This window comes from Myiozetetes cayanensis, unplaced genomic scaffold (assembly GCF_022539395.1).
Source record: "Myiozetetes cayanensis isolate MyiCay16 unplaced genomic scaffold, myiCay2020 scf7, whole genome shotgun sequence".
NCBI lineage: Eukaryota > Metazoa > Chordata > Aves > Passeriformes > Tyrannidae > Myiozetetes > Myiozetetes cayanensis.
In genome coordinates, this window is record NW_026087964.1 from 20185761 (window position 1) to 20199191 (window position 13431).

Below are 13431 nucleotides of genomic sequence, written 5' to 3' on the forward strand. Positions count from 1 at the left end.
CACCTCTAAATTTATTTCGAAAACAGCAGCATGATCAGTGTGAAACACTGTTGAAGATACTGTAGGAAGAACGATGGATTGCAGTCTTCCATATCGTCTTGCTGTTTGGTTGGATTGCTGAGCTGATTTAACTTTTCCCTTCTCCTCCTCTCTCTTTTGTGTAGTACAAACAAAACCCAGAAATGTTTAAACAGACAGCTCGACTTTGGGCACATGTGTATGCTGGAGCACCAGTTTCTAGTCCAGAATACACCAAAAAAATAGAAAACCTTTGTGCTATGGGCTTTGATAGGGTAAGTATATATGACTTAAATATTTTTCCGTAGGGGCAGGGCAAGAATATGTGTATAAATACAGTATGCATCAGTATACTAAAGTAGACTTGCTACTTCTGTGACCTTTTGTTGGTCTAATCATTCTGGTTTGCTACTTATTTTTAAGAACTGGAGTAAAACACTATGTTACTGATGAATCTCGTGAGCTACCCCTGCCTTTTTGAAACAATTTTTTCTATAAATTATGTGTTGGAATTTAATAAATGGTAAACTAACATGTTCTGAATTATCTGTGAACTTTTCATTCCACTTCTCGGAGCTGCAGGTTCACACACTGAAAATATTATTGCTTTTGTTTTCTCATTGCAGAATGCAGTAATAGTGGCCTTGTCTTCAAAATCATGGGATGTAGAGACTGCAACAGAATTACTCCTGAGTAACTGAGCCATATAGAGAGAGCTGCTTCTGTAGTCCAGCTTGCCCCTTCTGGAGGAGCATCACCATCTGTTATCCTAGGATTCTATATAGATTCTCTTTCAAAACTGGCACTCTTGCCTGATGATGCTATCTAGGCACTATTGGAGACTGAAAAAAGCGCTCTGTAAATAAAGCTAATTAAACGTCTGTGTAAATTTAAAAAGGGGAAATACTTTAATTTTTTTTCTTACTAAATATTGTAAAAATTCTTTGAGCTCAGCTAAGATAATGGGAAAAAAACATGCCTACTTTAGTGTTTAGCAGTGTGACGAAGACTAGCAGGAACTTGCTTCAGGATTTTGATTTAGTAATTCAGAAAGCAACATTTTTGAGTGTTAGTCATCAGAATTGTTGGTGCCACTCATCACAGTTATCTTACTGTTTTTAACATGGATCCTATGTGCCTGTGGATTGACCTATATTTGCATGCTTGTACTTAATAGACATATTAGGTAGGGTCGCTGAAGAGAGCACCATGGAAATACTCGTTTGCTTTTGTAACTTTTTTCCTGACAGACTTTCAAGACTTACCCAAAGTTCCAAATGGTGACCTATTCAGAACCATTTTCTTTCTAGCTTATTAATTGGGAAACCTGATTCTCCTCTCCCTTACATCATACTGTTGATTATGTTTCATCATCAGTAGGTATTATCTGTGCCATTACAGTAGTCTAGGCTCCCCTTTAAAAATATATATTTTGAATTATCAGTAATGATTTTCATCCATCATGTTTTCTACACAATCATGTAAGGAGTATGCCTCGATACAGCACAGAAAGATGGAGCTGGTTTCATTTCCTTTTTTTTGGTCTTAAATAGCTGTAAAGTGTTCTTCAGTACATTCTGGATAATACGATTTCACAGTGTTTGAAGGAGGACAAAGCTGATTCTGAGAATGAAAAAGATTTTTTTCAGAGTACTTGGTATGATGCAATCAGCTGTTTTTTGCAGCAGTTTTCTAGCTTTATTTTGGGCTTCAATTTAAGGATTGCTTACCAGGTACTTTAAAATTCATCCTTGCTTGCATTTTTCTCTGGTTAACACATGGAGGCTGTGGCGGTGTTTTTACTGTACATACTTCAAATGCTCATGGAAGTCGAAGTGTGTTCTCAATTTAGCTTTTCTTTTGGATTGATGTTTCTGATGAACGAGAACTGAAATCTTACCTTGGCTTGTACATACAGTCAGTCTTTTTATTTGTATTAAAATGACATTTCATCCCGAGTGCAAAAGCTTGAAAATTATTAGTTTTGCAACTTCAAACACTAGTACATCTATTTAAAGAGAGCTGTAATGTCTTTGTGAATATGATGCTAACTTTTGAGAATATATCTGACAAGTTCAGAGAAATCCTGAGACTAGAGAGCGGGGATTGTGGATAATGGAGTACTGTGTAAGTCATCTTTTCTGTGATTGCTTTGTTTTGCTGGGTTTTTTTTCTCTCCTAAACTGTGGACTAATGGGGTGGGGAAATATATGCCTCTTTGGGTTTTTTCTAGAGCTGTGAAGTTCAAGTTGAAATAGTTTCACACTTCATAGTCTGTTTATAACTCATACTAGAGGAAATCAGGAACATTATGGTATCTGTTAAATACCTGGAGCATAGTTGTAGGGGAACAGAACCAGAAAAGAGAGCTGTAGACACCTGGCTAGTTCAGGGATGTTCCCTGCCCTGCTCTGTCTGATGTGTCCAAACTTAAAATAGGGCACAGACAGTAAATACTTTGAACTCATATCAGTGCAATACTAAATGCATTTGCTTAGTCTTTATACTTACTGCTTTTTAAGGTGTAGTCAGTGACCAGTTTTCTTGAGTTAGTGTAAATCATTTGCAATGATGCCAAAGGAAATGAGTTGTTTTGACTTTCCTTATATTTATTTATTTTTTTTAAACAAAAAGCTGCTACTGTCCAGCTGGTTTGCTAGGTGGAAACCAGGGACAGTAGGAAACTGGCAAAATGCCACTTGTGTTAATCTCAAGTTGCTGTCTTTCTGTTATACAGGCTAAGAACTTCTTGATTACATCAACACCTTTTTTTTTACCCTGGTGGTAAATATGAATCGCTGACTACTTTCCTTTGTTCTTCGCTGCTATTTATCAAAAGAAAGAACTTGGAAATCATTGTCGGGGACATAAAAATTCTCAGTTACGGGCTTCTGAACGTGTCTTTTGATAAGACTAGTTTCCTAAGAACAGCAGGTTTTTCCAACAGTATGTAAAGGGAGGAATGAAGCTGGGGAAAGGGGGAGAGGGAGAAAAGGGGAAATGGTTCTTAGGTGAGCATGGTCACCTCTGAAAGAATGCCCTGTTAAGTTTTACTTCTCTCATGGAGTTACCTCATTTTCTTCTCTACTGCAGAATACTTGTCTTCCCCTTCCCCCTTATGTAGAAATGTTGGATTGTGGGTTTTGCCCTCCATCCATGTGCTCAGTAGCTTAATGCTAGCTCAGGTGCTGGCAGGAAGCTTCTCAAGAAGTGAGCTGGGAAGGAAACGTGACCCAGCATTAAGGAGACACCTGTGGTCTGAAGTCCCTCTGAATTTTGACATGTGACTCCTTTATAAGGAATGTTTTTGTATTCTCGGTAATTATCAGAGTTGAGTATAGGGATAATGTTGCACAAGGTTAGTTTAACTGCAGCTGGGGCTGAGCCCTAGGAATTTTGCTTTTAGTGTTCAGTTTATCATTGTGAGTTTGTACATACAAATGGTAGTTCTGTTTTCTGCATCGCTGAACGTCACTCTGTTCAGGGCCCTGTGTGTCCACAGGACGTGGAGTTGCCACGCAGTCCTCTCCAGCTGGGGACTCGGAATGCACATTTACCACTTCCTAAAAACAAGAACGCGAAACATGGGTACAGTTGCTTTCCAAGTACAGATAAACCCTCCATTGTCTTCCTCTATTGTGCCAGAGGATGGCTTCAGACGGTCATTTTGAAGCCTAAATGGCCCCATCTTTCTAAATGAGATATTGGTCATGACTATGGCTTGCCAGAGCATCCATTGGATTTCACTGCTGAACATTTTAACATGGATCCAGCAAAGTGGTTTATCTTACCAGTTCCTCCAAGAGCATAGTTCAGCTCTGTTCAGAGGTAGAGAAATGCCCTTTCCTGTTGCCAAAAGCCTCTGTTTTCCCATGAGTACCAAAAGCTCTGACTGTATCCCACCCCCTTGCCAAATTCACAGCTTCCTCCCATTGCTTCTGTGAACAAGCTGTGTTCTCAGCACGACAAACTTGCATTTTGAAGACAAAAAACTTAGATACATACCCTTCTGGAAAGATGTGTCAGTGCTATTTATTCTGCATACTCTAAACTTTTTTTTTTTTTAAGCTTACCACAGAGTACATGGGGCCTTGGCTATAATTGGTTTGGTAGTGTTTATCCGAGTAATTAGGTACTACTGGTGTATGAACATGTCTTAGGATTTTTTTAATTATCACTGTATTCAACTGTTTTCCATGTAAATTAGTACTGGAACACTGACATAAGGAATATAGGATTTTTTTTTGTTTTGTCTAAAAGGAGGAATTAAAGAGCCAGAATCTTACCTTGTAACACCAAATCTGCATTAGATGATGTGGGTAACAGAAACATTTAAACTATGCAAATTTAAGCTTAACAGCTGTGACTCAGACTAGGCACTTCAGAGTATATGGATTGCTTATGTCATCGGGAAAGGGAGAAGGGGAGTGGGGGGAAATCAAAACACATGCTCAAGCAAGACTTGTTGTTTACTGCATTGGTCATGCCCTGTGATGAGGAAGTGTTCCATTTTTAGTGCAAGGGGAAACCTAACTGTGCATGTCCTGTTTCCTTCCAAAACACCAACAAAAGCTAGCTTAGTCTTGGACGCTTGCCCAAAGGGGGAAATGTTAAATAATTTAGCAGAGAAAGCTGGTTTTACTTAGTGTCTGCTGATGAGCAGAGGCAACAGGAAGATGAGGTGTCCTCTCCTGCTCTGGTTTGTTGATGGAGTTGGTGAGTGATGACTTGTCATCAGGTGCTTAGTTTTGTATGGTTTTGATGAGCAGCTGGCTCAATGGGAGATAGCAAAAGTGCATTTCATCATCGTCTGTTGCATCACAGAAGTAAAGCATGGAAGTCAAGATGCTTATTGGGTGCCTAAGGCCTCTTCTGGGAAGACCATATAGACGTTTTCACAGGTACCATCCTCGTTTTCCAGGCACAGCTTCCTCCTAGGGCTAGGCAAAGCGGCAGCTGCTTTCTCTCTTGCTAGTTTTCTGATCTGTTCCAAACCTATTTGTGAATGATGTAGCTTGCTCTTCCCACTTGTGGTGTTAGTGTCATCAGCTGACTCATCATCAGACTCACAAGACCAACTGCCATCGACGCATTTGGCTCCTGGCTTGGTTATTCCAGCTGCAGCGCTCTGTTGGCAGCAACTGCAGATTTGTTCTCACTGGACAAACTCTTGCGAATCATTTGCCCTGTACTGTGCTGTGATGTTCCTTCTCTGCCGTTACCTGCTTTGTAGGCGTTAAAGTAACTACAGGATCGCTCATGGTGCTGAGCCCTTCATCGATAATGTAAGTTCAGGTCCGTGACTCGACAGACGAGGAAATGTACTGTGAAAATGCTGTACTTGTCCGGTTTGCAATTTGCAGCAACTGCTGGTGCTCTGTGTGGTGTCTGAAGGAGGCTGCCATCATAGGAATGCTGATGTCAACTGTTGAAGAACCCTGCTTTTCTCTTACCTTTTCCATCCTAAGTTTTGACTTTTCTAGTAAATACATATTTACCAATAAATACTGCAGGAGGTTGCTTCCTAAGCATCAGACTTCCTGTAGAAGAGGAGGGGGGGGAGGGCTGGAATGCAGCATCAGTGTTTTTTGTCTTGAAAATAAAAACTACACAAACACTTTTGTACACAAATAATTTTTAAAATAAACACACATTTTAAAAGATGTTGATTTTCATTGGGAATGCTTAACAATAAATGCATGTTTCCCTGAAAACAGTTTTCATTTTATTTCTGGCGATTTAGATTGTTCTGAGATTACAGGGTCTACTGCCTCCATGTCAGTAACGAGAGAGAAAGGGATGATCATTTTTATGGTGCATATAAATAGTTTTTGAAGAAGAAAATTGTGTAAATATAAGTTATGTAATGGAAGGGTGTGTTATTTCAGTGAGGACTGCCTCGTGATGGTCTGGGAAATAACAGGTACAGCTGCAACACCTCGTGTCTCCTTTCAAAGGCTGCGTCTGAAGGAACAAAGCCAAAAACTCACAGAGGGAAAACTTCTCTTTGGATTTTCCAGCACCACTGCTGTTCATGTCATCTTTGTGCATTTTAAACTCTGTACCTCACACAAACTGCAGTTGGTTCTTGCGCTGGAGGTGGAGGTGGCAGCCTGTTGGGTAGTAACACTGCCCTGGTGTTCAGCTGTAGAAGAATCTAGTGGAGATCACGGCTGTGGATTTGCTACCAGCACAAACTATTCACTTTTTTGCATTTGTCAACATTTGTTAAATGGAGTGAAGCAGTTTGGAGACAGTGGCTGTGCAGTGGAAGCAACGAGTTTGCTGTGGAGCTGGTTGTAATTCAGTTTCAGATCTACGTCCCATCTTCAGGTGTGTGTTTGTCCTGGGCAGGTTTTGCAGGTTTCTGGGCAGGCTCTACCAGCTGGGATAGTGCTGCAGTTTTATGGTGTAAGATAATGTTCGGGGTTTTTGTTTAATTTACTGTCACTGGCAGCTGTGTCGTGTTGTGGTACCTCATTCTTTAAGAGGGGTGAGGGAGAGGGAGCACTCCCCAGCCCCCCTCTCCTGTGGGTGGGGGCTTCTCTTAGCCTGACATCAATTCAGAGAAATGAAAAAAAAAATGAAATCCATATTTCCTAATTCCTGTAGTTTGACATGAGTAACTGAGAGCTGCTTTATACTGAAATACTTGTGAAGTTGTCCAACAGCCTTGTCATTTCTTCCAGCGCCCCAAAACTGGAAGTGAGTTCACAGCTGAAATGGACTGATGGTGCTTGCTAGCTTGACTCGTCCTGTACTTACTTTTCTGTTTCAGTGGCTGTAATACTGACACGTTTGGCTCTCAGGCGGGTAACTGATACCTCCAATACAGCAAATCCAGGATTTTAAATTGTTTTTAAGGTCAAGTCTGGATCTGGAGCACCCGTGTCTGGTATAATGTCAAATAAATTACATTGCTTCACTTAGTGGCTACTTTGTGTTGAAATACATGAAGTCTTTAGGTGGGTTTGTGACAACCTCATATAAAATAAAGGGTAAGCAGCAGGGATGGTGAGGAAAATATGAGTGTGGTGGTGCTGGGGTGGGGGGGGGAAAGCGGGAGAGAAGCTGTTCTGTGCTGATGTTACCTGAGCCACCAGACCCTTTAGCAACCCAAGTCCTCCATGTACAAATGCCTTCGCTGGCAAGTGTGGTGCAGGGCACCTACAGCGGGTGGGAAAAGGGACAGTGCTTTGCTTTCCCTGTCCTGTCTCTTCCCTTCCTCCATCTTTCCCAAATCCTCTTCTCGCAGCTGGCCGTTTAAGAATGTGATAGATGGTGAGTAGTCAAAGCTCCTGCTGATCCTTTGGGAAGAGGTTTGGGAAGTTCCCTGCAGCTCAGCCATGTTCCTGTTTCAGGGCAAAGCTGGCTGTCCCTATTTTTAAACATCCACCTGCTGCCCAGGTGCAGAGGTGCGTAGGAGAGTGGCTTTCTTGAAGCAGGAACATTTTGCTCGTTACAGCCCAAAAAGATAAAAGCCAGTTATGCTCCAAGATGGATTTTGGTTCAAAAACAGGCCTGGAACTGGCTGGTCCCATTTCCCACTGCAGTCAGTCATAACAAAGAACTGGAAATCATGTAATGGCCACAGCTTTACCCTTCCCTCAGCATAAGGCTGAAGAGCAAACACCAGACACAAAGCAGGTCCCAGGTGTTGCTGGATATGGTGGCCATCACGTCTTCACCTTGCTATGAAAAACTGTTGTGTGTTTAGTGCTTTATCTGCGTAGAAAGTGGTTTAAAAAGCTGTCAGTTCAAACAGAATGAAAACACCTGATATTTATGGCTTTACTGTTAAAGAAATGAATCCTGTATATGAACTTCCTAGAAGTGAGCGACCTGCTGGGATGGGGGCAAGGGGGACATGTTCTCCCTCTTGCTTGGCATACATGTTGCCCACTATGATTTATTCTACATTGAAGTCCTTCAGTGGTCTGAACCACCTCAAAAATGCCAGGGTAAACTGTCTCCAGGCCATACTTGTCAGGAAAGAGAACTGTTCAGAAGCAGACATGTATGAACAAAGTAGTAACCAAAAGTTACTATACTGAGGTGGGACAAAAAAGCACAAACCAACCCCAAAAGGTTCTTAAAAACAGAGGGAAGTTCTTTGTATTGTTGAAGTGCCATTCCTTTCATCTGTGAATGGTTCTCACCTGTGAGGAGTCATCAAGGGGAAGTGCAGAGTCCTGCACCTGGGGAGGAACAATCTCAGGCACCAGTACAGGCTGGGGCACCTTGCAAGCAACTCTGCAGAGAAGGACCTGGGGATTCAGGGTCTGGACCAAGCTGAACATGAGCCACCAACCTGCACTTGTGGGAAAGGCAGCAAACTGTCCTGGGCTGCATTAAGCCAAGTGTCACCAGCAGGCTCAACGAGGAGATCCTGCCCCTCTGCACAGCCCTGGTGAGGCCACATAAGAGTGGGAGTGCCTGCGCCAGTGGGCTGGCCTGCAGGCAGCTGGCTGTCCACACAAGCAACTGTGGACTAAGGGGTCTGTGTCTGTTCAATGTCACTGCAAAAGAAGCAAATAGACACAAAAAGGCCACATCCTGTAGATGTGAAATGACAAAGCCCTTTTAATACCAAAAAGGTTAAAAAAAACCCCACCAACAAAAAAAACAACCCACATTTTGGCTTAAAGTTATGATGTTTTGGAAAGAAAGCAGTTCAATGATGCAGAATCAAATGACATTCTGGTATCATCTTGGCCAACTGCTTTGGGCAGCATCCAAAACCATCCTCAAGAAACAATTTACTAAGGAAAATGCTTAGAGTAGGAACTCTGCCCTGCTCCCCAGCAAAGACAAAGAGTAACCTTGGATGTGGTGCAGTTCCCATGTGGCAGGGGGAAGGGGTGTGGGCATTTGGGTAAGTGGTCTTTTGGAGGAGGAACCCATTAGCATTTCAAGGCTGAAGAGTGACCAAATAAAATATAGACTTGAGCTCCTGAGATCTGAAGAAGACGGCAAGTCGGTCTTACTAAATTTAATAGGAAGGTCCCTACACCTTTGCCTGTAGCTCTGGGGGCGGAAGTGCCCTCAAAAAGGGCCAAACAGTATCTAATACCTGTTGGTTATGTTGGAAGGTGTTGTGCTGGTCAGACACAGCATGCTTGGAGAAAGCGTGCAGGAGATGCAGTGGTGCCACAGCACTGGTGGTGCCCATCCCCCTCTCCACAGGCACAAAAAAAGCCTCAGGGAGCAGTAGTTTACAGAGAGCCTGGGGGAGGATGAGTCAAGGGCTGGAGGCAGCAACTGGCATTTAGCTGTAACCAGGCTTTGAAACTTGGAAAGCCACAGAGATGACCATGTCTACCTCATGGTCAACAGGACTGTAAATGCCACCGTGAGCTTCTATGTACAGTGTATGAGGGTTTGGTGAGTCACACACTGTGGAAACCAGAAAGGATTGAAAATACACCCTGCTTCTGGGTGGAGGGATGCTGGATCTCCTGTGATTGATAGCTTGTTATAGTCCAGACAACCAGAAAAACTTTCCTAAAGCATCTGGGGATTTGGCTATTCTGTGCACGTTGACAGGCTCTGAGGCAGCTCCTGAGGTGACAGTGTGGCTCACAGAGTGGGTGACAGCACAGTAACACACAGTAACACACAAGTTACGAGAACCTGCATGGCAGGTGCTCTGTGAGAAACATCCCACCTGACAAAGGGCGTAACAGCAACAACCAGTGCTGACCTAGGGAAGATACCTGCTCTGAACACATAGTCCTTGTGGGAAGAGTTGAAAAGCCTGTTACTAAAGCAGAGCCTGACAAACTGTGAAGTGCAGGTCCCAAAAGCATCAGAAATGGATCACAGCATGGAGTCTGCTTTCTCCCCAAATCCTTTTATGCTTTAAGCTCACGTAGACGGCAATGAGAAAGTAATGCAGAAGATCAACATGCAGGCACGGTTGGATACAGCAAAGGGAGCCTGGAGGAACAGCTGGGAATCAATGCACTGCAGCTGGAAGACTGAGGAAAGGTGACTGGAAAGGGCGCTGAGGAAAGGTACAGAGCTTTGTGGTAATGCCACACCACGGGTGTGCACAGCAGCTTCCTTGTCCATGTCCCACCCTGATCCTGTCTTGGTGTAACAGTCCATGGAAGGATGAACAGTGGTTGCTGCTATCACCATCCAGAATAATTTATCCAGACTACAGATTGCTCACCCCTTTCCTGAGAACACTCAGGGATGGAAGGAGGTGATGTCCTGAATCACTTGAGCAGTGATAGCCTCTGCTGATTTCACAGGAAGTGAAGAGCTTACCTGTGGGCAGCAGGGAGCACAGGGCACCCTGCACGCCCTCTGGAGACAGCACGTAACGATGGCTCAGACCTTGGCCACCAGCACAAACCTGGCTTGTTTCTGGTTTGGGGGCAGTGCTGAAATGAATGATGCAGAGGCACCTGAATATATGCCAAAGTAAATGGTATTCTGAGTTTTCACTCACACCACAGGGCAAAATATTCTGAATGTCCCAGTTTTCCCTGGGGCAGGGTGCAGGACTACGTGCCTGCTGCCCAGCCTGGCACTGGCTACTGCAACTGTGCCGTGCCAAGGCAAGAAACCCGATGACTGCCTGTGAAGTTTCTACAGCACGCAGTGACTCCCCACCTGCTTTACAGCCACTGGACCCAATACCAAAGAAACTCAGCCATAATCACCCACCATCTCTTTCTTCAGCAGCTTTGGTGCAACTCATCAGTTTCTGCTTCCAGGGCACTGAGAGAAGAATTAAATGCCTGAACTTTAAAAGGAAAACGTGTATTTCTTGTTCTGGAACACACCCATCTTGCAGCATTATGCACACAGGTCTGAGCTCTCGTGGCTGGCAGGGTGGCAGGAGGACGCTCAATGTACCAAAGCAATTTGGTCATGCTTCTTGCCTGAGCTGGCACAGTGCTGAGACTGCACTGCTGCCAGCACCACTCCAGCAAGTTAAAAATTAGCTTGGATAACCTCTGTGCTCCCAACGAAAAGCAGACGTGTCCTCTGTTGGCTGTCCATTTGTGTTGCCTGTGGATGTCTCCGCTCTGCTGACCATGGATGCAGCTGGGCACTTGAGGAACCTTCCAGGTCCAAAGTTGAACAGCTTCTTAGAATCATTTCTTGCCAAAGCTGAAGGGGTCACCGTGAGCCTGACCTCCTGTTGGCTCACACCACCTGTCACTGCCGCCTGACATTCCCCTGGTAAGTCTGTCATGACTTTCACCAGGCAGGGAGAAGATGCCCTGCTCTGGGTTAGAAAAGTGTTTCCCTCAGGTTCCCGGGACTTTTTCCAGGGCAGTGGTATGATGACTGCACACTGCCTGATAGTAACACCAAGCTGAGGATCACGCTCACAGCACCGTTTGGCACGTGGGACGCTGTCTGAGCGCAGCTGCGACGCTGCTCCCACCAACGACCGGAGGAAGTGTGGCCGTGCCTTCGGCTCTTGCAGCCCAGGTGAGCAGAAGGTTGTCTGAACTGCAACAAGCTTTTGCCTGTGGTCCCACTCATTTCTTTATAAGCAGGTGCACGTGCCAAAAACTTGCTCATCTCCTTTTAGACTGCAAAAAAATAAGGCTGCAAACTTCCCTGGAGTGAGGGATGCTCCTACTCTGAATTTGAAGTATACTAGGGAGTCAGATTTGTGGAAGTAGTCATCCTGTGGGCCACCACACTGACTTGGTGCTAAGGCATTTCTGATGAGAGCTGTGGAACTGGCCACCTGCAGTTAGAAGCAGATAACAAAGTGCGAGACTGAAGAGAGAAACTGAGTCACTCACACCCTTTGGTCTCTCACGTAGTGAACTACAGGAACAGGAAATTTGGGACCCACTCTCCTGACTCAGGCTGTGCAGCAGGGAAGGGAGAGGCTGTCAGCAATCACCTCTGCTTGTGTACCCAGACTTCTACATTCTTCTCCTGAGGAAGTCTGGTCTTGTTTACTTCCTTGAAGGAATGGAGGCAAATCAATCCAGGGAATGTCCGGATTAAAAACTCCTAAGGAGTGGAAGCTGTTGCTGGCTTTTGAAGTTTAGGAGTATTTTATCTTACTATTTAAGCTTTCTTCTGGCCATCTGAGTACCTGGGGTACTCATCAGCAGGAAGATTCCCTTCTTGTCAGTAATTTAAGCAGGGGAAGGATTCAAGGGGAACACCAAGTGCTGCTGTACAGAAGGACTTTGCCTTTTAACACCTTGCTATTCCCTGTGCAAACCTGTTCCTTGGGCTGAGACCAGCTGCTCTGTGACTAATGCTTGGTTATCAGCTATGCACACCTGCAGCCTGGCTGGAAAGCAGACTTCATAGGCCAGCTTTAAATCAGGCTATTTCCTTGACCACCGGTTTGGGACTTGATTTCCCAGCACAAACAGAACTACGACTGCTGATAAATACAGTCAGTAATGGAGCACACATGCAAGTGAACAAGGATCCACATGGATGATTTCTTCTAGAAGCAAGTTTCCTACATATTGCAAATGTTTGGTGATACCAAATCTTTCTGTATCTTTAGAGGAAACAGCTCAGCTGTGACAGCCCCACTAGTTAACTTGACACTCAAGAGTCAGTCTAATGCTGAACTTGGTCCAACGATGTGAGCCAAGTATCTAACAGCTGGAAGCACATTTTAGATAAGGTTTTTCTTGTTTATCAGTTCTAAAACTCACAGGGCTTGTCAGCATGTGCAGAAAAAGTTTGCAATGAATATTATTTTTCCTCTTTAAGATTGCTCTAGACAACTTTATTATTTTATCCAAAACAACTATTCAGATTTAGTTTTGTTGAGTGTAGAGGTTTTATTTAGTATGTTACGAATCATGTTCTCAGAACAGCCTTCCTGTCTTACTGTGATGAAAGCCATGGAGTCCAGGCATCAGAGGACACAGAGAAACAGAAAGAAATGTACATCTGCTAAGAAACACAGCCACACTGTCATGAAGATGGGAACTTAAAGATGGTAAGAACTTGGCCTAAGTAAGTAACTAAACGTTATTTATTATTTATTTATTTATATTATTTATAAAAATTATGTCTGTGCTTTCTGTATCCAGGTTGAGCCGGTTGAGGGAGGGGATTGTCCTGCTCTGCTCTGCACTGGGGTGGCCTCACCTTGAATATTGTGCAGTTTTGGGCACCACAATATAAGAAAGAGTATTAAGCTCTTAGAGAGTGCCCAAAGGAGGGCAATGAAGATGGTGAAGGGCCTTGAGGGGAAGCCTCATGAGGAGCAGCTGAGGGCACTTGGTCTGTTCAGCCTGGAGGAGACTGAAGGGAGACCTCATTGCAGTCACAACTTCCTTGTGAGGGGAAGAGGAGGGGCAGGCACTGATCTCTTCTCTCTGGTGACCAGTGACAGGACCCAAGGGAATGGCCTGAAGTTGTGTCAGAGGAGGTTTAGGTTGGATATTAGGAAAAGGT

The 13431-nt window shown here is 44.1% G+C and overlaps 1 protein-coding gene across 2 annotated transcripts in view; it reads left to right on the top strand.

Annotated features, from left to right (window-relative positions):
* Nucleotides 1–6943, top strand: part of UBE2K (ubiquitin conjugating enzyme E2 K) — a 43148-nt gene extending 36205 nt beyond the window's left edge. For both annotated transcript variants that reach the window (XM_050337586.1, XM_050337587.1), the window contains 2 exons: nucleotides 165–293; nucleotides 645–6943. In XM_050337586.1, coding sequence (XP_050193543.1) covers nucleotides 165–293; nucleotides 645–719 — 204 coding nt within the window. In that variant the 3' untranslated portion in view covers nucleotides 720–6943. The remainder of the gene's footprint in view (nucleotides 1–164; nucleotides 294–644) is intronic.
* Nucleotides 6944–13431: the final 6488 nt, after the last annotated feature.